This window comes from Tinamus guttatus, unplaced genomic scaffold (assembly GCF_059628265.1).
Source record: "Tinamus guttatus ecotype Peru unplaced genomic scaffold, ASM5962826v1 Tinamus_guttatus_pri_ptg001057l, whole genome shotgun sequence".
Classification (NCBI taxonomy): Eukaryota; Metazoa; Chordata; class Aves; order Tinamiformes; family Tinamidae; genus Tinamus; species Tinamus guttatus.
In genome coordinates this window covers 10,235-31,915 of record NW_028289591.1, presented here as the reverse complement: position 1 = coordinate 31,915, position 21,681 = coordinate 10,235, and the positions used below count along the sequence as shown (strand labels likewise).

Genomic DNA, 21,681 nt, shown 5'->3' with positions numbered 1-21,681 from the left:
CTTCATTGGCACGATGAGGACTTGGGCATTGGAGAAGAGGACGGTGAGGAGGATGGAGAACTGGGCGTATGGCCGAGCTCTAAGGGTTGTGATTGGCCACAGAGGGTCCAACTGGAAGCCTGGAGCTAGCGAGGTCCTCCAGGGATGAGCACACACTCCGGTCCTGGTGGACCATAGACTTACCATGAGCCAACAGTGGAGCCTGGTGGCCAAGAAGGCCAATGGCATCTTGGGCTGCATTAGAAAGAGCGTTGCCCAAAGGTCCAAGATCCAAGTTGCCCAAAGATCCTCCAATGAGCCCTGATGAGGCCGCATCTGGAGTCCTCCACCCAGTTCTGGACCCCCAGGACCAGAGGGTCATGGAGCTGCTGCAGAGTCCAGTGTGGGGCTCCATAGATGATGAGGGGACCTCAATGGAGATGTCAACTGAACAGGGTCAGACCCTTCTCAGCAGTTGGCAGTGATGGGAGAAGCGGTAACGGACACGAATCTCAACACAGAAATTTTCACTTGAATTTAAGGAAAATCATCTTGATTGTGGGGGTGACCGAGCATGGCATCCAGTGATGTCGTCACACACAGTGCTCAACACAAAGTCACTCGTGGGATGTCACACATCAGCCTGAAAGGACTGTCACCCGTGGGGCATCTCGCATGGTCTGCAAGGTCCCAATACATGGGGAGCTCATGCATGGTCCAAAAGACGTTGTCACCCGAGCATAGGACATGAGGATGCCTCACACGCGGTTCCCAGAGAGGTGTCACACGTGGGGTGTCACCCCAAGTGCCCCATGGGATGGACAAGGGTTGAGGAGAAGGACAATAAGACCCCAGACCTATCCCAGGTTGGCCTGGTCCTGGGGGGCTCTGTTTGGTGGTCCTGGTGCGGGAAGAAGGTGTGTGGGGTGGGGATGGATGCAGATGACCAAGGGGACGTTTTGGTGCAGGTTTTGGGGCCACCAAGGCAGATTGTGGGGCCAGCAAAGCAGGTTGTGGGGCCACCAAAGCAGGTTGTGGGGCCACCAAGGCAGGTTGTGGGGCCACCAAAGCAGGTTGTGGGGCCATCTAGGTGGGTTTTGGGGCCAGCAAAGCAGGTTGTGGGGCCAGCAAAGCAGGTTATGGGTCCAGCAAGTGGTTCTGGGTTGAGGAAAGCCCTCCTAGAGGATCATAGGGGGGTCTAGGTCCCCCCACGGCGATGAGCTTGCAGGGCCTCAGCTCCTACCAGCAGCAGCAGCAGCAGCACCGCTGCGCCCAGCGCCAGGCGCACCGCGTTGCCCAGGGTGAAATCTGGGGGGCAGAGAGGAGGGTCCATAGGTCCACAGTGCCCCCTGCCCCACCGGTGCTTCCTGCTGCCCCCCGATGCGTCCCCATGTCCCCAAATTCCCCCATCTCCCCAAATTCCCCCATGCTCCCCATATTCCCTGGATACTCACCCGCATCCCGCTACCCCCCTACCCAATGAGCACCAAATGCCCCCATTGCCCCCCGTTTTCAGCCACCTCAGGGGTCCGTGGGGTCTCATGCGTCTCCCAGCCCATCAAATTCCCCCAGGAAAAATCCCTGCTGGTCCCTAGTGGGGCTACCTGGGGATGATGGTGGTGGGGAGGGTGTCCCGAACCCCCCAGGTGCCACCTCCAGTGTCACCTCCGCCCTGGGGTGCGAGGAGATGAAGGGGTTCTCTCGGGGATGGTAGGAGCACCCATAGGTGCCAGCGTTGTCCTCGGTCACCCTCAGGAGGATGAAGGTGGCCGTGTCCCCCCTGTTCAGTCGCTGGAGCTGAATGGCCCTCCCATCCTTGTGCAGGAGGAAGGTGACCCCATATGAGGACCGACACGAGATGGTGACGTCGGTGCCCGGCTCCACGCGTCCCTCGGGACTCAGGGACATGGTAGGTGGGCGGTAGGTGGGATCTGATCAGCAGAAGGACAGACAGTGGGACACGGCCCTGTGGGGACACCCCCTGTCCCATGTAGACCCCAACACCCTGCCCAGACCCATGGGGACACCACAGAGAGCACAAGGGGACTCCCTTCCTGTAGGGGATCTCCCAGATGGTCCATGGGGACCTCCTTACCACCCAGGAACACCCCAACTCTGTCTGTATCCCAGTGAAGAACCACCACACACCCCCATCCTTCGCAAGGATCAGCCAGGCCCTCACCCAGCACCACCAGATCCACGGGGTCGCTCAATTCCGAGAACCAGAATGATGCCGGGATCTCGTATCGGCACGTGTATCTCCCAGCGGAATTCCGTGTCACATTCACGGAGAACTCGGCTGTGTCCTTCACCCCATCCGTGTGCCATGGGGGTGCCCCATGTCCCTCCTTGTACAATAAGACCCGGACATCCAAGCGGGGCACGTGGCACCGCAGCGTGACCGTGTCCCCCAGGGCCACCTCCTCGCTGGGGTGCAGTGACAGGGACGGTGGGGACGCTGGGCAGGGAGACAGCAGTGAGCCGGGCACCGGCCCCGAGGTCCTGGTGACACCTGGGACCGAGAAACCCCTTTCCCTGGCTGTGCCCGCGCTGTCACCCGTGTCCCCCTGCCTTGTCCCCACCGTCCTATCCGCAGCCCTCATTCCTGTCCCCTTCCCTGTCCTCTCTGCAGCCCCTGTCCCCACTCCGTGTCCATCCCTGGTTCCTCACCCAAACCTGGTCCTGGACCCACATTGTCCCCACAACCGGCACCTCCATGTGACCCCGTTACCCCCCATGGCGTTGTCACCGTCCCCAACTCACCTCCCCGCACTTCGCTTGTCACCGCCAGCCACCAACCTGCAGGGGACATGGGTCTCATTGGGGGCTGCTGATGGGATGGGGGGTCTCATCCCACCACGGGCCACCCTGGGGTGTCCCTGCCGTGAGCACAAGGGACAAGGGGGCTCCATCCCCAAGCCTGGGACAGGGGGTGACTGTCACTGTCCCCTCCCCATTGCAGGACGTTGCCATCATCCCCCGTCACTCACCCAGGAGCAGCAGAACGTGGGCTGTCACCATGGGGGCCGTGGAGCCGGGTCCTGCCATGGGGTTGGGGACAGCAGCGCTGGCCATGGCGCGGGGAGCGCCACGGTGGCCCTGGCGTCCCCCACACCAGACAGGAGGTGACAGAAAGGAAGTGGCCGCAGAGTCGGTTTCGGTTCCCCATGGGGTCAGGATGAGGTGACGTCACGCCAGGAAGACACCGATTGTCCCCGAGAGGGACACATAGAGAGGATGGCCCATGGGTCCCTGCAGGTCACACATGGAGAATCAAGGACTGTCCCCAAGGCATTGTCCCTTGGGTGCGGGTCACACGCTGTCACTGCAGTCTCGTGTCATGTCACGTGTCACCTCCAGGGGTGATGCTCACAGCCTGTCACCTCTGGGATGTGGCACTTGGTCCACATTGGTGTCACTCGTGGGGTGGAACAAACGGTCCCCCATGGGCACACACAATGGTTGGACATTGCAAACCATCGGTCGCAGCAGATTGTCACCAGCAGACACCAAAAAGTGTCACACATGAGGCACCTCACACAGTTCCCAAGGGACATGTGGCATGCCACACGGTCCCCAAGAGAGTAACACTCAGACGGCATCACCCGAAAGGCCATAAACCACCAGCCCTGATGGGGTGTCACACACGGTCCCAATACAACGTCACACATGGGATGTGCCAGGGCTGTCACATGTGGGGCACCTCATGTGGTCTGTAAGGAAGTGACATCCATGGAGTGTCACATATGGTCCCCAAGGGAGTGTCCCCGGCACGTGGCCCATGAGGATGCATCACACATGGGTCTCGTGGAGGAGTGACATGTGGGGTGTCACCCATGGGATGGAGTCATTGCGACCTCAATATAGGGCTCATTGGGAGCTGCTGCTGTGAGGGGTCCCATGTCAGACATGTCCCACTGTCCCCAAGAGGGGTCACATGTGGGAGATGTCCCCTATGGGAGCACATATAGGACACACAGTCTCCCAACAGGATTGATGTGTTGTCTCCCTTGAGGTCACCAAGGCTTTGGACACTGTGTCCCATAACGTCTTCATTGGCACGATGAGGACTTGGGCATTGGAGAAGAGGACGGTGAGGAGGATGGAGACCTGGACGTATGGCCGAGCTCTAAGGGTTGTGATTGGCCACAGAGGGTCCAACTGGAAGCCTGGAGCTAGCGAAGTCCTCCAGGGATGAGCACACACTCCGGTCCTGGTGGACCATAGACTTACCATGAGCCAACAGTGGAGCCTGGTGGCCAAGAAGGCCAATGGCATCTTGGGCTGCATTAGAAAGAGCGTTGCCCAAAGGTCCAAGATCCAAGTTGCCCAAAGATCCTCCAATGAGCCCTGATGAGGCCACATCTGGAGTCCTCCACCCAGTTCTGGACCCCCAGGACCAGAGGGACATGGAGCTGCTGCAGAGTCCAGTGTGGGGCTCCAAAGATGATGAGGGACCTCAATGGAGATGTCAACTGAACAGGGTCAGACCCTTCTCAGCAGTTGGCAGTGATGGGAGAAGCAGTAACGGACACGAATCTCAACACAGAAATTTTCACTTGAATTTAAGGAAAATCATCTTGATTGTGGGGGTGACCGAGCATGGCATGAGGTGTTGTTGTCACACACCGTGTTCAACACAAAGTCACTCGTGGGATGTCACACGTCAGCCTGAAAGGACTGTCACCCGTGGAGCATCTCGCATGGTCTGCAAGGTCCCAATACATGGGGAGCTCATGCATGGTCCAAAAGACGTTGTCACCCAAGCATAGGACATGAGGACGCCTCACACGCGGTTCCCAGAGAGGTGTCACACGTGGGGTGTCACCCCAAGTGCTCCATGGGATGGACAAGGGTTGAGGAGAAGGACAATAAGACCCCAGACCTATCCCAGGTTGGGCTGGTCCTGGGGGGCTCTGTTTGGTGGTCCTGGTGTGGGAAGAAGGTGTGTGGGGTGGGGATGGGCGCAGATGACCAAGGGGACGTTTTGGTGCAGGTTGTGGGGGACAGCAAAGCAGGTTGTGGGGCAACAAAGCAGGTTGTGGGGCCACCAAGGCAGGTTGTGGGGCCACCAAAGCAGGTTGTGGGGCAGCAAGGTGGGTTATGGGGCCAGCAAAGCGGGTTGTGGGGCCAGCAAAGCAGGTTATGGGTCCAGCAAGTGGTTCTTGGTTGAGGAAAGCCCTCCTAGAGGATCATAGGGGGTCTAGGTCCCCCCACGGCGATGAGCTTGCAGGGCCTCAGCTCCTACCAGCAGCAGCAGCAGCAGCACCGCTGCGCCCAGCGCCAGGCGCACCGCGTTGCCCAGGGTGAAATCTGGGGGGCAGAGAGGAGGGTCCATAGGTCCACGGTGCCCCCTGCCCCACCGGTGCTTCCTGCTGCCCCCCGATGCATCCCCATGTCCCCAAATTCCCCCATCTCCCCAAATTACCCCATGCTCCCCATATTCCCTGGATACTCACCCACATTCCGCTACCCCCCTACCCAATGAGCACCAAATGCCCCCATTGCCCCCTGTTTTCAGCCCCATCGGGGGTCCGTGGGGTCTCATGCGTCTCCCAGCCCATCAAATTCCCCCAGGAAAAATCCCTGCTGGTCCCTAGTGGGGCTACCTGGGGATGATGGTGGTGGGGAGGGTGTCCCGAACCCCCCAGGTGCCACCTCCAGTGTCACCTCCGCCCTGGGACACGAGGAGATGAAGGGGCGCCTTCGGGGACGGTAGGAGCACCCATAGGTGCCAGCGTCAGCCTGGGTCACCCTGGGGATGGTGAAGGTGGCCGTGTCACCCCCGCCAAGACGCTGGTGCTGGATGGGGACCGAGCCGTTCGCCTTGTGCAGGAGGAAGGTGGCCCCGTGCGTGGACTGGCACCGGATGGTGACATTGGTCCCTGTCCCCACGCATGTGCTGGGGGTCAGGGACATCGTGGGAGGCGGGTAGGTGGGATCTGTTCGGCAAAAGGACAAACGGTGGGACATGGGGACAACCTGGGAACATCTCCTGTCCCATTGGGAGGCCCATGTCAACACTTGGACATCTCCAGATCCATGGGGACACCATTCCCATTGAGATCCCTTCCTGGAGGGGAATCCTCAGAATTTCGGGAAACCCTTTGTCCCCTCACAGGGGGACCCCACTGCTCCATGGGGACACCCACTAAACCACGTGGTGACCCCCAGCACCCACTAAACCACGTGGTGACCCCCGGCACCCACCACCCTGTGTCCACCCCAGGGGTGTCCTCTGACCCCCCGCTTCCCCTGGGCACCCCAAACCCCTGGGAAACGACCCTGTCCCATGGAGGGGACCCCCAAATGGGGCTCGGGAGACCCTCACCCAGCACCACCAGGTCCACGTGGTTGCTCAACGCCGAGTACTGGGACAACTTCAGGATCTCGTATCCGCACCGGTATCTCCCGGCAAATCCCTGCGTTGTCACTCGCAAGGGGACCTCGGCCGTGCCCTCCTCCTCCTCCTGCTGCCATTGGTACTTCCCGTCTCCCTCCTTGAAGATCACAACCCAGACCCCCGCTCGGGGCACGCGGCACCGCAGGGTGACCGTGTCCCCAAGGGCCACCTCTTGGCTGGGGTGCAGTGACAAAAAGGGTCTGGGCACTGGGGTAGGGGGACGGGGGTGAGTTGTGCCACCGGCCCCATGGCCTTGGTGACAGCCCCTTGCCCCCTAACCCTATGGATGTACCCACATGTCCCCCCGTCTTGTCCCCACCCCCTTCCTGTCCCTGTCCCCCTCCTCTGGCCACCCTGAAGCCCCTGTCCCCACTCGTGTCCCTGCACCCCATTAGCTCGGCTTGGCCCCGTGTCCCTCTGCTCATATCCCTGGTCCCCCAAACCTGTCCCCTGGCCCCTTGTCACCCATGGCCCCTGTCACCCCCCTGCTGTCCCCATCCCCAACTCACTTTCCTGCAACCCACTTGGCGTCACCAGCCACCAGCCTGGAGGGGAAAACGGGCTCATCGGGGGCTGCCCCAAGACTGGGGCGCGTTGTCCCCACGAAGGCCACCAACACCCTTGGACAGAGTGTCCCCCGCAGAGCGGGGTGTCCTTGTCACTCCCCAGTGCTGGGGGGGGTCCCCGTCATTCCCCTTGTCACTCACCGAGGACCATCAGAACGGAGGCTGCCACCATGGAGGGTCTTGCTGTGGGTCCGGGGTTATGGAGAGCCAGGGCACCACCGTGTCCAAGTGTCCCCAACACCAGGCAGAAGGTGACAGAGCAGCAGGGGAAGTGGCACGGATGTGGTTACGGTTCCCCTTTTGGTAACGGTGACCTCATGGCACACCAGGGAGGCACCCGATGTCCCCCAGGGGGTGGCACATGATGGTGGCCCAATGGAGTGGTCACATATGGAGAATCACAGCCTGTCCCCAAGGTGTGTATGCGGGGTTGCTTAAAGCACATTTGGAATTAAAGGTCACAAGGGATGACAAGGACAACCAGAAGGGCTTCAAATCCATCTGCAGCAAGAGGAAGAGGAGGGAAAAAATGTGTCCCTGCTTCTGGCTAGGGTTGGTGACAAAGGACACGGAAAAGGCAGTTACTGAAGGGCACCTTCGCTTGGGTCTTTATTAAGGCCAGGCCTCAGGCTCCTTTTCTTAAAAAAAAAACAAAACCCTTTTTATTTCCTAATTAATCATTAGCCTGATGATGGTTCTGGGTTATTTGTGCCTCAATTTGTACGGGGGAGTTGCGGGTACAGGGAGAGGACAGGGGTGTGCAGGGTACACGCGTGTTCACACGGGACACGTGGGTGCATGTGCACATGCAATGGGGTGGCCGCATGTTGCACACGCATGATCTGTGTCGCGGCGTGAGCATGCACACGCAAATGCACATGTGGGGACATGCAGTGGTGTGCAAGGTGCACACGCGTGTACAGCAGTGCACGTGCACATAGCGTGGTGCATGCGCGCGTACAGCTGTGCATGGAAACATACAGCGGTGCACAATGGTGCACGTGCACGTACAATGATGCACGCGCATGTACAGCGATGCACGTGCACGTACAGTGGTGCACACGCATGTACAGTGATGCACAGTGCATGCACACATACAGCGGTGCACGCACACGTACAGTGGTGCACACATATGTACAGCAATGCACGCACACGTACAGCGGTGCACACACAGTGCAGCGATGCACGCGCACGTACACCGATGCACGCGCATGTACAATGATGCATGCACATGTACAGCGATGCATATGTACGTACAGCGGTGCACGCCCACATATAGCAGTGCACACGCACGTATAGTGATGCACAGGGAATGCACACATAGCGCGGTGCACACACACGTACAGCGGTGCACGCACATATAGAGTGATGCATGCACACATAGAGTGATGCACACGCACGTACAGTGGTTCACAGTGCATGCACACATACAGCGGTGCACGCACACGTACAGTGGTGCACGCACATGTACAGCGATGCATGCACACGTACAGCAGTGCACACGCATATAGAGTGATGCATGCACACATAGAGTGATGCACGTGCACGTACAGCGGTGCACGCGCACATGGTTCACTATGAGCGTGCGGTGCATTCGTGTTACGGTGAGTGTGCAGAAAGCACATCTAATGCACACGCGTGTTGGTGTGCATGTGTGGAAAACGCACACGCAGGGGGCCACAAGGCGCACATACAATGTCATACGTGGGGCACACATACAGGTGCACACGTGGGTGTTAAGGGGGCTGGTGAGTTTTTGAGGGTCCTGGGTGTCTTTTAGTGATGCTGGGGTTGGGTCAAGGAGCTGTGCAAGGTCTTGAGGGGCTTTGCCCTCCCTGGGGTCTTTCCTATACCCCAAAACCCCATGTCCTGGGGACTGATGAGTTTTTGAGGGTCCTGGGCATAATTTAGTGATGCTGGGGTTGGATCAAGGGTCTGGTGAGTTTTTGAGGGTCCTGGGTGTCATTTAGTGACTCTAGGGTTGGATCAAGGAGCTGTGCAAGGTCTTGAGGGGCTTTGCCCTCCCTGGGGTCTCTCCTATACCCCAAAACCCCATGTCCTGGGGGCTGGTGAGTTTTTGAGGGTCCTGGGCATCATTTAGTGAAGTTGGGGTTGAATCAAATTGCTGTGCAAGGTCTTGAGGGGCTTTGCACCCCCTGGGGTCTCTCCTATAGCCCAAAACCCCATGTCCTGGGGGGGCTGGTGAGTTTTTGAGGGTCCTGGGCGTCCTTTAGTGACTCTGGGGTTGGATCAAGGAGCTGTGCAAGGTCTTGAGGGGCTTTGCACTCCTTGGGGTCTCTCCTATGGCCCAAAATCCCATGTCCTGGGTGTTAAGGGGGCTGGTGAGATTTGGGGGGTCCTGGGTGTCATTTAGTGAAGTTGGGGTTGAATCAAATTAGTGTGCAAGATCTTGAGGGGCTTTGCACTCCCTGGGGTCTCTCCTATCCCCAAAACCCCATGTCCTGGGGGCTGGTGAGTTTTTTGAGGGTCCTGGGTGTCATTTAGTGATGCTGGGGTTGGATCAAGGGTCTGGTGAGTTTTTGAAGGTCCTGGGTGTCATTTAGTGACACTGGGGTTGGGTCAAGGAGCTGTGCAAGGTCTTGAGGGGCTTTGCACTCCCTGGGGTGTCTTCTATCTCCAAGAACAAGTGGTGGCTCCCCATGTGGGGCTAGAACTTTATTAATCTGGGGGGCAGCTGGGACAGGGCGTTCCATGGGGGTCAGCGTGGCCCTTGGTGGACCACCTCGGCGTAGAGGACGCAGGAGGTGGGAGCAGGGTGGACCCTTGGGGCTCTGGGTGCTGTTGGCTGCAGCTCTGTGTACATCAGGCCATCGGTGTCCTCCTGGGCACATGTGGGGACACACATCAGCATCTGCCCCATCGCTCCGCAGGTCCAGAGGGCAAGTATGGAGGAGATGGGGCCCCTTGGGTGGGTTTGGGGGTTCCCTAGGGCCTCAGTCCGAGGATTGCCATGGGATGGGTATTGTGTTCCCCATGGCTTGGGTCCCCATGAGGTGGAGTGGAGCTGAGATGGCTTTGAGAGTCCCTATGAGTTCTAGGAGGCTTTATGGATTGGGTGTTCCTCATGGGAAGGTATCAGGGTGCCATGGGATGGCCATTGAGGTCCCTATGGGGCTTGGAAGGGGGTAGATAGAGGCTTGGGAGACCCAGTGAATCTGGGGATGGTGTGGACACAGATTGGGTATGAGGTCCCCACGAGGTGGAGTGGAGCTGTGATGGCTTTGAGAGTCCCTATGAGTTCTAGGAGGCTTTATGGATTGGGTGTTCCTCATGGGAAGGTATCAGGGTGCCATGGGATGGTCATTGAGGTCCCTATGGGGCTTGGAAGGGGGTAGATAGAGGCTTGGGAGACCCAATGGGTCTGGAGATGGTGTGGACACAGATTGGGTATGAGGTCCCCATGAGGTGGAGTGGAGCTGTGATGGCTTTGAGAGTCCCTATGAGTTCTAGGAGGCTTTATGGATTGGGTGTTCCTCATGGGAAGGTATTAGGGTGCCATGGGATGGTCACTGAGGTCTCTATGGGGCTTGGAAGGGTGTAGATAGAGGCTTGGGAGTCCCCAGGTGCAGGTTGGGCTTTGAGGAGCCCTCAAGAAGCCCCAGACCAGATACTCACCATGGGCTGCAGTGACCTGAGGTCAGGCGGAGAGGAACCTATGGCAGAGAGGGATTGGGTATTGCCAGAGTCATGGCAGGAATGGAGATGTTTCAGGGCATCTTGAGGAGCTCTCTGGAGGTCTCAAGGATTTCTCGGGGGGCTTCCGAGGGTTGTGGGGATTCAGAGGCTGTTCATGGTCATAGCAGGTCTCAGGACCTTCTTAGGTTGGGGATGCCCAATGTTGGGGGGGGTTGGACCCTGATTGGGACCATGGGGGGATATTGTAGGTGGGGTCATGGGGACCCTGTGGTTGATACTCACCCACCCTGTCCTGGGAGAGCAGCTCAGAAGAAACCCTGGGGAGACAAGAGCTGAGAGAACCTGGGTGTCCAGGGCTCCCTTCCCCTGCAACCTGTCCCCATCCGCCCTTCCCGCACCCCAATTTGGGGACCCTAGGAGCCCCCCACGCTCTAAATCCACCCCGAAGAGGCCAGACCCCCAACCCGCAATGGGAACCCAGATGTCTTTGGTGCTGGGGGGCCCCTTTCCTACCTCCTAGGTGCCGTGGTGGAACCTTTTCCTGTGCAACCAACGTGCATGTTGGGGTGCGAGGGAATGGGACAGTGGAGACACCCTCCTCCTAGGGACAATGGGGACACCACAATGGGGACACCTCAGAGACAGCTCCCCGGATATTAGGGACCCCCTGGGGACAGCAGGGACCCACCAGTGTTTGAGGAACGCCTTAAGGTCAGTGGGGAGAACCCTCCTTCCAGGGCTTCCCAGGGACAGCTGGGACTCCCCAGGACATTGGGGACAAGCATGGGGACAGCAGGATAATGAGATGTCCCCATCCCTGAGAACAGTGGGAGACCAGAAAACCCCATTCCCTCAACTACAGCTGGGGGTCTATAGGGGAACCAGGTGGCTCTTGGAGGGTCATGGTCATGTAGGTGAATCCTTGGCATGTAGGTGATGGACACTTAGGGACTCAGGGGACCTATAGGGTACAGAGCGGGTATGGGAGGGACATTGGGGTCTGAAGGGGAACCCAGAGATGTAGATGATGCTTGGGGACATGAGCTGTCCCTATAGCGCTAAGGAGGTGGTTCTGGGCAGGACAGGGTGTCTATTGGGAACCCAGGAATGTAGGTGACATTTGTGAGTCAGGGGACCCTAGAGGGGACTCTGGGGGACAGAAGGAGCTCCTGGAGGGCCATGGGGGTCTGAAGGGGGACACAGTGATGCAAGCGATGCTTGGGTACATAGGGGCTCTATAGGAGACCTGGGGGTCAGAGGTGGTTCTGGGAAGGACGTGGGGAATCCTGGCGATGCAGGTGAAACTTGTGGCCTCAGGGGACCTCTAAGGGACTCTGGAGGACACAGATGGTTCTGGGAGAGACACGGAGGGCTGCAAGGAAGCCCAGAGATGCAGGTGACACTTGGGTCATATTGGGGAAATCAGAGCTGGCTCTAGGAGGGACATAAAGGTCCAAAGGAGAACCCAGAGGCACATGTGACAACTGGGGACATGGGTCATCTCTAAGGGACCCAGGGGGTCACAGTTGACTCTGGGAGGGCTCTAGGGGATGCAAGTGAATCTTGAAGGCATGTTCTTACACCTGGGGATCCCATGGGGATTCCTAGAGAATTCCAAGGTTCTCACCACGCTGCCTCCTGCGGCACCAGGCATAGGTGAGGAAGATGAGGGTGACGATGAGGGCAGCTGCGCAGCCTCCCACCACGGGCAAGATCCAACCAGGCTCTTCCTTGGTGCCTACAACTGCCACAAGGTGCTCAGCCCATCCGTGCCACCCGCATAGATGGGTCCTCTGCCCCCCGCCTCATGTCACCCTTGGGTGTCCTTGGCCACTTCCTCCCCGAAGGGGACAGAAAACGATGACAATGGCCAGGGCTCATCAAGGGGATGGACCTCCTGGCACACGGACAGAGGACATTTGGGATGGGAAGGGGGTTTGGTCCTACCTGGTGGTGGCCTCACAGGTGCCACCTCCAGCGTCACTTCGGCCCTGGGGTGCGAGGAGATGAAAGGGTTTTCTTGGGGACGGTAGGAGCACCCATAGGTGCCCGTGTCAGCTTGGGTCACCCCGTGGAGGGTGAAGGCGACCGTGTTCCCCGTGACGATGCGCTGGATGGGGTCCGAAGTGCCCGCCTTGTACAGGACGAAGGTGGCCCCGTGCGGGGACCGGCAGCAGATGGTGACGTTGGTGCCCGTCTCCACGTGTCCCCTTGGGCTCAGTGACAAGGTAGGCGGGGGGAAGCTGGCGTCTGCTCGGCGGGAGAGACAAGGGGACACGGCCACTTGGGGTCACTGTAGGGCTGTTCTGGGTCAAAAACGGGACACTCGAGGTATCCACAAGGGCATCCCCAGACCCATGGGAAGCCAGGAACGCTGCCACCCCCAGAAGAATCCCATTGGGATGCCCTTCACACAAGGGACTCTCCAGAACTCTGGGAAAACTTCTGTGTCCCCCCCAGATCACAGAGGGACCCAAGGCACATGGGGACACCCATGGAAACCCCCTAACCATGCTGTGACCCCCCAGAACCCATGGCCATCCAGGTCATCCACTGCCCCTTGGGGAACCAAAACCCCCCAACGTCACCCCTCTCCCATGAGGGGGACAACCCAGTTCCACTTGGGGCTCACCCAGCACCACCAGCTCCACGGGGTCACTCCAATCGGTGGCCCAAGTTGGTGCCAGAATCTCGTATCGGCACCGATATCTCCCACCAATTTCATTTGTTGACGCTTGCACCGAGACCTCGGTCGTGTCCTGCACCCCATCCTGCTGCCATCGGTAATTCCCATCTCCCTCCTTGTAGACGATGACCCGGACACCCTTCCGGGGCACGTGGCACCGGAAGGTGACATTGTCCCCTAGTGCCACCTCCTCACTGGGGTGCAGCGACAGGGAGGGTCGGGGTGCTGGGGAAGGAGACAGCGGTCCTTAATGACGTGTTTGCACCCATCAGCATGTCCCTGTCCCCATGCTCATGACATCCCCATGTCCTCCTACCCTGGAGCTGTCTGTCCTTGTCCCCCCTTCTCCTCCTGTGACCGTCCTCATGTCCCCACTCTCTAGACCCCATCCCTGTTCTCACCAACCCCTAATGGCCCCCATTAGCCCCCTGTGCTCCCCAAATATTATCCCCCCATGGTCCAAGCACCACCCCGTCCTCCTGCCCATACCCACACACAACCCATAGCCCCTGTCCCTCCTTCTCCTTCTGTGACCGTCCTCATGTCCCCACTCTCTAGACCCCATCCCTGTTCTCACCAACCCCTAATGGCCCCCATTAGCCCCCGTGCTCCCCAAATATTATCCCCCCATAGCCCAAACACCACCCCGTGTGCCCATACCCACACACAACCCATAGCCCCTGTCCCTCCTTCTCCTTCTGTGACCGTCCTCATGTCCCCACTCTCTAGGCCCCATCCCTCTTCTCACCAACCCCTAATGGCCCCCATTAGCCCCCTGTGCTCCCCAAATATTATCCCCCCATGGTCCAAACACCACCTCGTCCTCCTGCCCATACCCACATACAACCCATAGCCCCTGTCCCTCCTTCTCCTTCTGTGACTGTCCTCATGTCCCCGCTCTCTAGACCCCATCCCTGTTCTCACCAACCCCTAATGACCCCCATTAGCCCCCTGTGCTCCCCAAATATTATCCCCCCATGGTCCAAACACCACCTCGTCCTCCTGCCCATACCCACATACAACCCATAGCCCCTGTCCTTCCTTCTCCTCCTGTGACCGTCCTCATGTCCCCGCTCTCTAGACCCCATCCCTGTTCTCACCAACCCCTAATGACCCCCATTAGCCCCCTGTGCTCCCCAAATATTATCCCCCCATAGCCCAAACACCACCCCGTCCTCCTGCCCATACCCACATACAACCCATAGCCCCTATCCTTCCTTCTCCTTCTGTGACCGTCCTCGTGTCCCCACTCTTTAGGCCCCATCCCTGTTCTCACCAACCCCTAATGGCCCCCATTAGCCCCCTGTGCTCCCCAAATATTATCCCCCCATAGCCCAAACACCACCCCGTCCTCCTGCCCATACCCACATACAACCCATAGCCCCTGTCCCTCCTTCTCCTTCTGTGACCGTCCTCATGTCCCCGCTCTCTAGACCCCATCCCTGTTGTCACCAACCCCTAATGACCCCCATTAGCCCCCGTGCTCCCCAAATATTATCCCCCCATAGCCCAAACACCACCCCGTCCTCCTGCCCATACCCATAGCCCTGGTCCCTCCAGCTATGGAGGTTCCTCCAGGAACCTCAGTTCTACCTGGTTGTTGTGACACGGGATGGTCCATGCTGGGTCCCCCTTCTTCCAGCTCCAGGGTTACCTCGCTCCGGGGGTGCGAGGAGACGAACGGGTTCCCTCGAGGATGGTAGGAGCACCCATAGGTGCCTACATCAGACTGGGTCACCCCATAGAGGGTGAAGGTGGCCGTGTTGCCCCTGCTAAGGTACTGGTGCTGGATGGGGGCTGAGATGCCAGCCTTGTGCAGGAGGAAGGTGGCAGCAAACGTGGACTGGCACGAGACGGTGACGTCGGTGCCCGGCTTCACGCGTCCCCCGGGGCTCAGGGACATCATGGGTGGGGGAAAGTTGGGATCTGGTCAACAGAAGAACAGGCGGTGGGACGTGACCCTGAGGGGACACCCCCATAAAGACCCCAGGAACATTCCCAGAACCACAGAGCACCCATGGGAACCCCTTTATCCCCTGCAACTGCTCAAGAGAAGATGCTGGGACCCCTCCAAGGACATTCCCAGGCCCATGGGGACCCTCTCAGAACCACAGGGACACCATGAGGACTCCTTTCCTCTAAGGAAATCTATAGACTTCTCGGAATTCCTTTGTCCCCCTCAGCTCACCAGGATACACCAGGTACCTGCTGCTCCATGGGGACACCCAAGGCACCCATAGAGTGGGGCTCCATGGGGACACCCAAGGCACCCATAGAGTGGAGCTCCATGGGGACACCCAAGGTACCCATAGAGTGGGGCTCCATGGGGACACCCAAGGCACCCTTAACTCATAGAGTGGGGCTTCATGGGGACACCCAAGACACCCTTAACCCATAGAGTGGGGCTCCATGGGGACACCCAAGGCACCCATAGAGTGGAGCTCCATGGGGACACCTAAGGCACCCTTAACCCATAGAGTGGGGCTCCATGGAGGCACCCATTGAGTGGGGCTCTATGGGGACACCCAAGGTACCCATAGAGTGGGGCTTCATGGGGACACCCAAGACACCCTTAACCCATAGAGTGGGGCTCCATGGGGACACCCAAGGCACCCTTAACCCATACAGTGGGGCTCCATGGGGACACCCAAGGCACCCATAGAGTAGGGCTCCATGGGGACACCTAAGGCACCCTTAACCCATAGAGTGGGGCTCCATGGAGGCACCCATTGAGTGGGGCTCTATGGGGACACCCAAGGTACCCATAGAGTGGAGCTCCATGGGGACACCCAAGACACCCTTAACCCATAGAGTGGGGCTCCATGGGGACACCCAGGGCACCCTTAACCCATAGAGTGGGGCTCCATGGGGGCACCCTTGGCACCCATAGAGTGGGGCTCCATGGGGACACCTGAGGTACCCATAGAGTGGGGCTCCATGGGGACACCCAAGGCACCCATAGAGTGGGGCTCCATGGGGACACTCAAGGCACCCTTAACCCATTGAATGGGGCTGCATGGGGACACCCTTGGCACCCATAGAGTGGGGCTTCATGGGGACACCTGAGGTACCCATAGAGTGGGGCTCCATGGGGACACTCAAGGCACCCTTAACCCATTGAATGGGGCTGCATGGGGACACCCTTGGCACCCATAGAGTGACCCCCAGCACCCCAAAGCCCCTTGGCCTCCCTAAGGGTACCCGCTGACTCCTGGCATCTCCTGAGCATCCCTAACCCCCAGATCCCTCTTCATGGGGGACCCCAGCACCACCCTGGTCTCAGGCTGGGACTCACCCAGCACCACCAGCTCCACGGGGTTGCTGACACGTAAAAACCGGGATAACGCTGTCATGTTGTACTGGCACCGGTATCTCCCGGCAAAGTCCCGTGTCACCACATTCACGGAGACCTCGGCTGTGTCCTCCACCCTGTCCCACTGCCATTTGGGCTCCCTATCTTCCTCGTAAATGGAGACTGGGACATTGGGATGGGGCACACGACACCACAGGGTGACCGTGTCCCCCAGGGTCACCTCCCGGCTGGGATGCAGCGACAGGAAGGGTCGGGGCACTGGGACAAGGAAAGAGCAGCGAGATGGCCACCGGCCCCATAGTGTTGGTGCCACCTCGGAGTCTCTCATCCGCCAACCCTTGTCCCCTGGTTGTCCCCATGGTGCCACCGGTGTCCCCATGTACCCCTTGCCTTGTCCCCTAACTCCTAGTCGTAGCCCTTCTTCCTGTCCCCATGTTGTGACCACCCTGTCCCCACTCACACTCGTGTCCATGCCCCACATTGGTCCATCCCTGCTCCGTTCATGTCCCTGTCACCCTCCCACGCCTGGCCCTGGACTTTGCCCTCCCCTGTCCCCATGGCCCTGTCCCCGTCCCCAACTCACCTCCCTGCGCCCCTCTCGGTGCCACCAGCCACCAGCCTGCAGGGGACACGGGCCTTGGTGTCTGCAGATGTCCACAGGCCACCAACACCCAGGCACAGGGTGACACAAGGGACCGGGGTCCTTGTCACCCCCTGCAATGCGGGGGTCTCCCCATCACTCACCGAGGCCCAGCAGGACGTGGACGACTGTCATGGAGGAGCTGTGTCCTATGGTGCCATCCAGGACGGTGGCACCGGAGGGGACACGGGGAGCCAGCACAGCTCTGCCCAGATGCCCCTCGCACCAGGCGGGAGGTGACAAATCGGCGGGGGAAGCGGCCACAGAAGTAGCTGCGGTTCCGCTTGGGGACAGGGTGACGTGATGTCACCCCGGGGAGGAGGCACATGAGGGGTGGCCCGCTGTCCCCACGGGGACACGCATGGAGGACCACGGAGTGGCCCACAGGTCAAGTCCCCTCTTGGGTGGGGGCCACCAGCTGTCCCCAAGGGGCTGGCATGACATGGGGCCATATGCCCAAGTTTGACCCCGCACAGATGTCACCGGTGGCACTGGATTCTCCGCATGTCACCTCTGGAATGTCCTTGGGGACAAACATTGTTGGACCATCGCATGCCATTGGTCCCAAGCAAAGTGTCACTAGGAGATGCTGCTCAGTGTCACGTGTGGGACATCTTATGGGATCCCTATAGGTTGGGTCACTTGTAGAATTCCAGATTTGGGTCTCAATGGAGGTCCCAAAGACACAACAAGGAGCTTCTGAACCTGGAACTGGCTAATAGAGCTCGTTGGAGCAATGAAGGTTGGGGACAACCTTGGTTGCAGTGAGGATGAGGTGGTGGAGGGCAGAATCCTATGAGGAGGAAGCACAGAGGTGAGCGGGATCATAACCTTGGACGTGAAGCTCAGATCTCTTTGGGGATCAACCTGGATTAATCCTACGGGTCCTAGAAGGAAGACAGGTCCAAGAGAACCAATGCCAATATCACGTTCTCCAATGCGGATGTTCTCTCCATGTGGATATTCTCATCAATGTGGATGAGCAAAGAGCTCCGGAGGAAAACCCATGTCCCACCGGTCTTCCAAAAGGACAAGGAGGAAGAGCCAGGTGACAACAAGGCCAGCGGGCATCATTCCCAAAAAGGACGGAGACACAACCCAGAGACACTCCCCAAAAGGCAGCATGAAAAAAACTCTCAGAAAGGGCAAATTTACCCCAAAAGACAGGGGAAAAACTTTCCCCAAATGACAATTCCATCCCCAAAGCACCAAATAAAGCTGGCTAAAATAGCCCCTTCTCCCCACAGCGCGATGAGCGATGGTTTGTGTTATTTTGGTTTTTAGCAAGCCTTGAGTCGCTTCCTGTGAGGTGGTGGCAGGTTCATTTGTGGTGGCCAAATGCTCATTTACTTCTTGTTTTGTTTTTCTTTTTTTTTCTTTTTTTTTTCCGAATTAACCATCGGAATCGAATTAACACATAACAGTGTGTGTGCGGTGCATGCATGCATGGAGAGCATGCACAATGTGTGTGTTGTGCATGCATGCATGGAGAGCATGCACAGTGTGTGTGTGGTGCATGCATGCATGGAGAGTGTGCATGATGTGTGTGTGGTGCATGCATGGAGAGCATGCACAATGTGTGTGGGGTGCATGCATGCATGGAGAGCGTGCACAATGTGTGTGTGGTGCATGCATGCAGTGCGTGCATGATGTGTGTGCGGTGCATGCATGCAGAGCATGCACAATGTGTGTGGGTGCATGCATGGAGAGGGTGCACAATGTGTGTGTGGTGCATGCATGCAGTGCGTGCACGATGTGTGTGTGGTGCATGCATGCAGAGCGTGCACGATGTGTGTGGGGTGCATGCATGCATGGAGAGCGTGCACAATGTGTGTGTGGTGCATGCATGGAGAGCATGCATGATGTGTGTGGGGTGCATGCATGCATGGAGAGCGTGCACAATGTGTGTGGGGTGCATGCATGGAGAGCATGCATGATGTGTGTGGGGTGCATGCATGCATGGAGAGCGTGCACAATGTGTGTGTGGTGCATGCATGGAGAGCGTGCACAATGTGTGTGCAATGCATGCATGGAGAGCATGCATGATGTGTGTGTGCTGCATGCATGCATGGAGAGCGTGCACAATGTGTGTGCGGTGCATGCATGCATGGAGAGCATGCACAATGTGTGTGCGGTGCATGCATGCATGGAGAGCATGCACAGTGTGTGTGGGGTGCATGCATGGAGAGCGTGCACGATGTGTGTGGGGTGCATGCATGCATGGAGAGCATGCACAGTGTGTGCGGTGCATGCATGGAGAGAGTGCACGATGTGTGTGTGTGGTGCATGCATGCAGAGCATGCACGATGTGTGTGTGGTGCATGCATGCAGAGGGTGCACAATGTGTGTGCGGTGCATGCATGGAGAGCGTGCACAATGTGTGTGCGGTGCATGCATACATGGAGAGCGTGCACAGTGCGTGTGCAGTGCATGCATGCATGGAGAGTGTGCATAATGTGTGTGAGGTGCATGCATGGAGAGCATGCACAATGTGTGTGCGATGCATGCATGCAGAGCATGCACGATGTGTGTGTGGTGCATGCATGGAGAGAGTGCACGGTGTGTGGGGGGTTCATGCATGCAGAGCATGCACAATGTGTGTGTTGTGCATGCACGCATGGAGAGCGTGCACAATGTGTGTGCGGTGCATGCATGCATGGAGAGAGTGCACGATGTTTGTGCAGTGCATGCATGGAGAGTGTGCATGATGTGTGTGCAGTGCATGCATGCACAGTGTGTGCGCGGTGCATGCATGGAGAGCATGCACAACGTGAGTGCAGTGCATGCATGGAGAGCGTGCACAATGTGTGTGGGGTGCATGCATGCATGCAGAGCATGCACAAGGCATGCATGATGCACCCTTGTGAAGGTGGCCTGCACGCATGCACAACACGTCATGGGGACACAGCAGTGTCCTATACAGTGCCAGCATGTGGGGCAGTGCATGCACGGGAACACGCATGCACAAGCAATGCAGGTCTGCACCGCAGCTCCTGCATTGCACACAGCAATTGCAGCTCCACATACAACAGCCCCTCACTGCAAAGGGGGGAAACACCCTCCCAAAACAGCGATACCGTCCTCAAAAAGCAAAATAAACCCCCTAAAAAAGCCCTTTCCCCCCAGTGCAAGGGACAACATTTTGTGCAGTTTTGGTTTTACGAAGCCATCGATCACTTCCTGAGAGGCGGCATCCGCTTTGTTTGCGGTGGCCCAATGCTCATTTACTCCATTTATTTTTTCTCACCTTTTTTTTCTTATTTTTTTCCATCAGCCTGATGATTTCTCACTTTTTGATTTTTTTTCCATCATTCTGTTGATGGTTTCAGTGTTATTTACACTTTTCTTTGCACTGGGTGTTCCCAGGGGTCTCAGTTACTTTATATGGGACTATTGGGGACTTTTTGTTGGGCTTTGTGGCCTTTTTTAACGGGGGATCTACTTGGAAAAGTAAAATTAGCAGAACCAATAAGAGCGGAATTAAAGCCAAAGCTGATAAGATGAAGAAAATATGCTACAAATTTGGAACATCTCATTGGACTAGGACCTATAATTAATAAACTTCCACAATATAGACGATTGCAAGAGCAAAGTCACTTTTGAATGGGAAAGCTGCAGAGAGGAACACAAATAATCAGGGTAATGGGTAATTTGAAAAACAAATATATATATAAAGAAAAAAGGAAGCAAGGAAAAAAAGAGACGACATCCACCGTTTTCCACTCTCCTGCCCATCCACTCACTCCATCCATGACTATTCCTCATATCCTCATCATGGATGAGTTGTTCCATCAGTTTTCCAGGGATTGAAGCCAACTATCCCTTAGTTTTCTGTCCCTTCCTCCTTGAACTTTTGGAAAACCCATATAACGTTGGTTTTCCTCCAGTTCTTGGGCACTTTTCCTGTTCTCCATGATGGTCCAAGGTGATGGAGAGTCACCCATCACTCACCAAGGAGCAGCAGGACACGGGATGCCACCTTGGGGACCATGGGGCAGGTCCTGGCGTTGGTTGGGGACAGCAGCACTGGAGGGGACACCCATGGATGTCCCCAGATGTCCCCCACACCAGCTGGGAGAGAAGTGACCACAGAGGCACTTTCGGTCCCCCATGGGATCAGGGTGACGTGACGTCACCCCACAGAGCCACCGACTGTCCCCAAGGGGGGGTGACACAATGGAGAGGGGTGACCCACAGCCCCCAAGGTTGGTGGGGGAGGAACAACAGAGGACATCCTGGCCCAGCCACCTCCGAGTGACACCTCTGGTCCCCAAGCTGGTGGCCCACAAGGCGGGGAGGTGGTGGCATTCACAGCCCATCATACATGTCCCCAAGCATTAGGACACCAGGGTGGCACCCTTGGAGTGTCCAGCAACGTCCCTGGCTTTCAGGGTGTTTCTTACCACCAAGTTCCTTGAGGTCCATCGCTGTCCTAAC

General features: G+C 57.8%; 1 protein-coding gene across 1 annotated transcript; it reads right to left on the bottom strand.

Moving 5' to 3' along the window:
• Window positions 1-1,177: 1,177 nt before the first annotated feature.
• LOC104577758 (alpha-1B-glycoprotein) lies at window positions 1,178-21,669 on the bottom strand. The gene is made up of 14 exons (XM_088538372.1): window positions 21,648-21,669; window positions 18,076-18,131; window positions 17,188-17,248; window positions 16,587-16,862; window positions 14,885-15,217; window positions 13,238-13,516; window positions 12,553-12,855; window positions 12,233-12,343; window positions 6,892-6,927; window positions 6,311-6,589; window positions 5,589-5,921; window positions 2,162-2,437; window positions 1,584-1,910; window positions 1,178-1,287 (listed from the first exon to the last, which is right to left on the bottom strand). Exons 1-14 carry the CDS (start codon window positions 21,667-21,669, stop codon window positions 1,178-1,180), a joined length of 2,802 nt encoding a protein of 933 aa, XP_088394498.1.
• Window positions 21,670-21,681: the final 12 nt, after the last annotated feature.

Excerpts from the sequence above, each read along its gene's own strand:
- LOC104577758 (XM_088538372.1), bottom strand. The coding sequence starts at position 21,669 with ATGGACCTCAAGGAACTTGGTG. Across the intron at positions 15,218-16,586 it reads CGTGGAGCTGGTGGTGCTGG|ATCCCAACTTTCCCCCACCC; the intron begins GTGAGTCCCAGC and ends TCTGTTGACCAG. Across the intron at positions 6,928-12,232 it reads GTGCCGCAGGAGGCAGCGTG|GCTGGTGGCTGGTGACGCCA; the intron begins GTGAGAACCTTG and ends TTTCCCCTCCAG.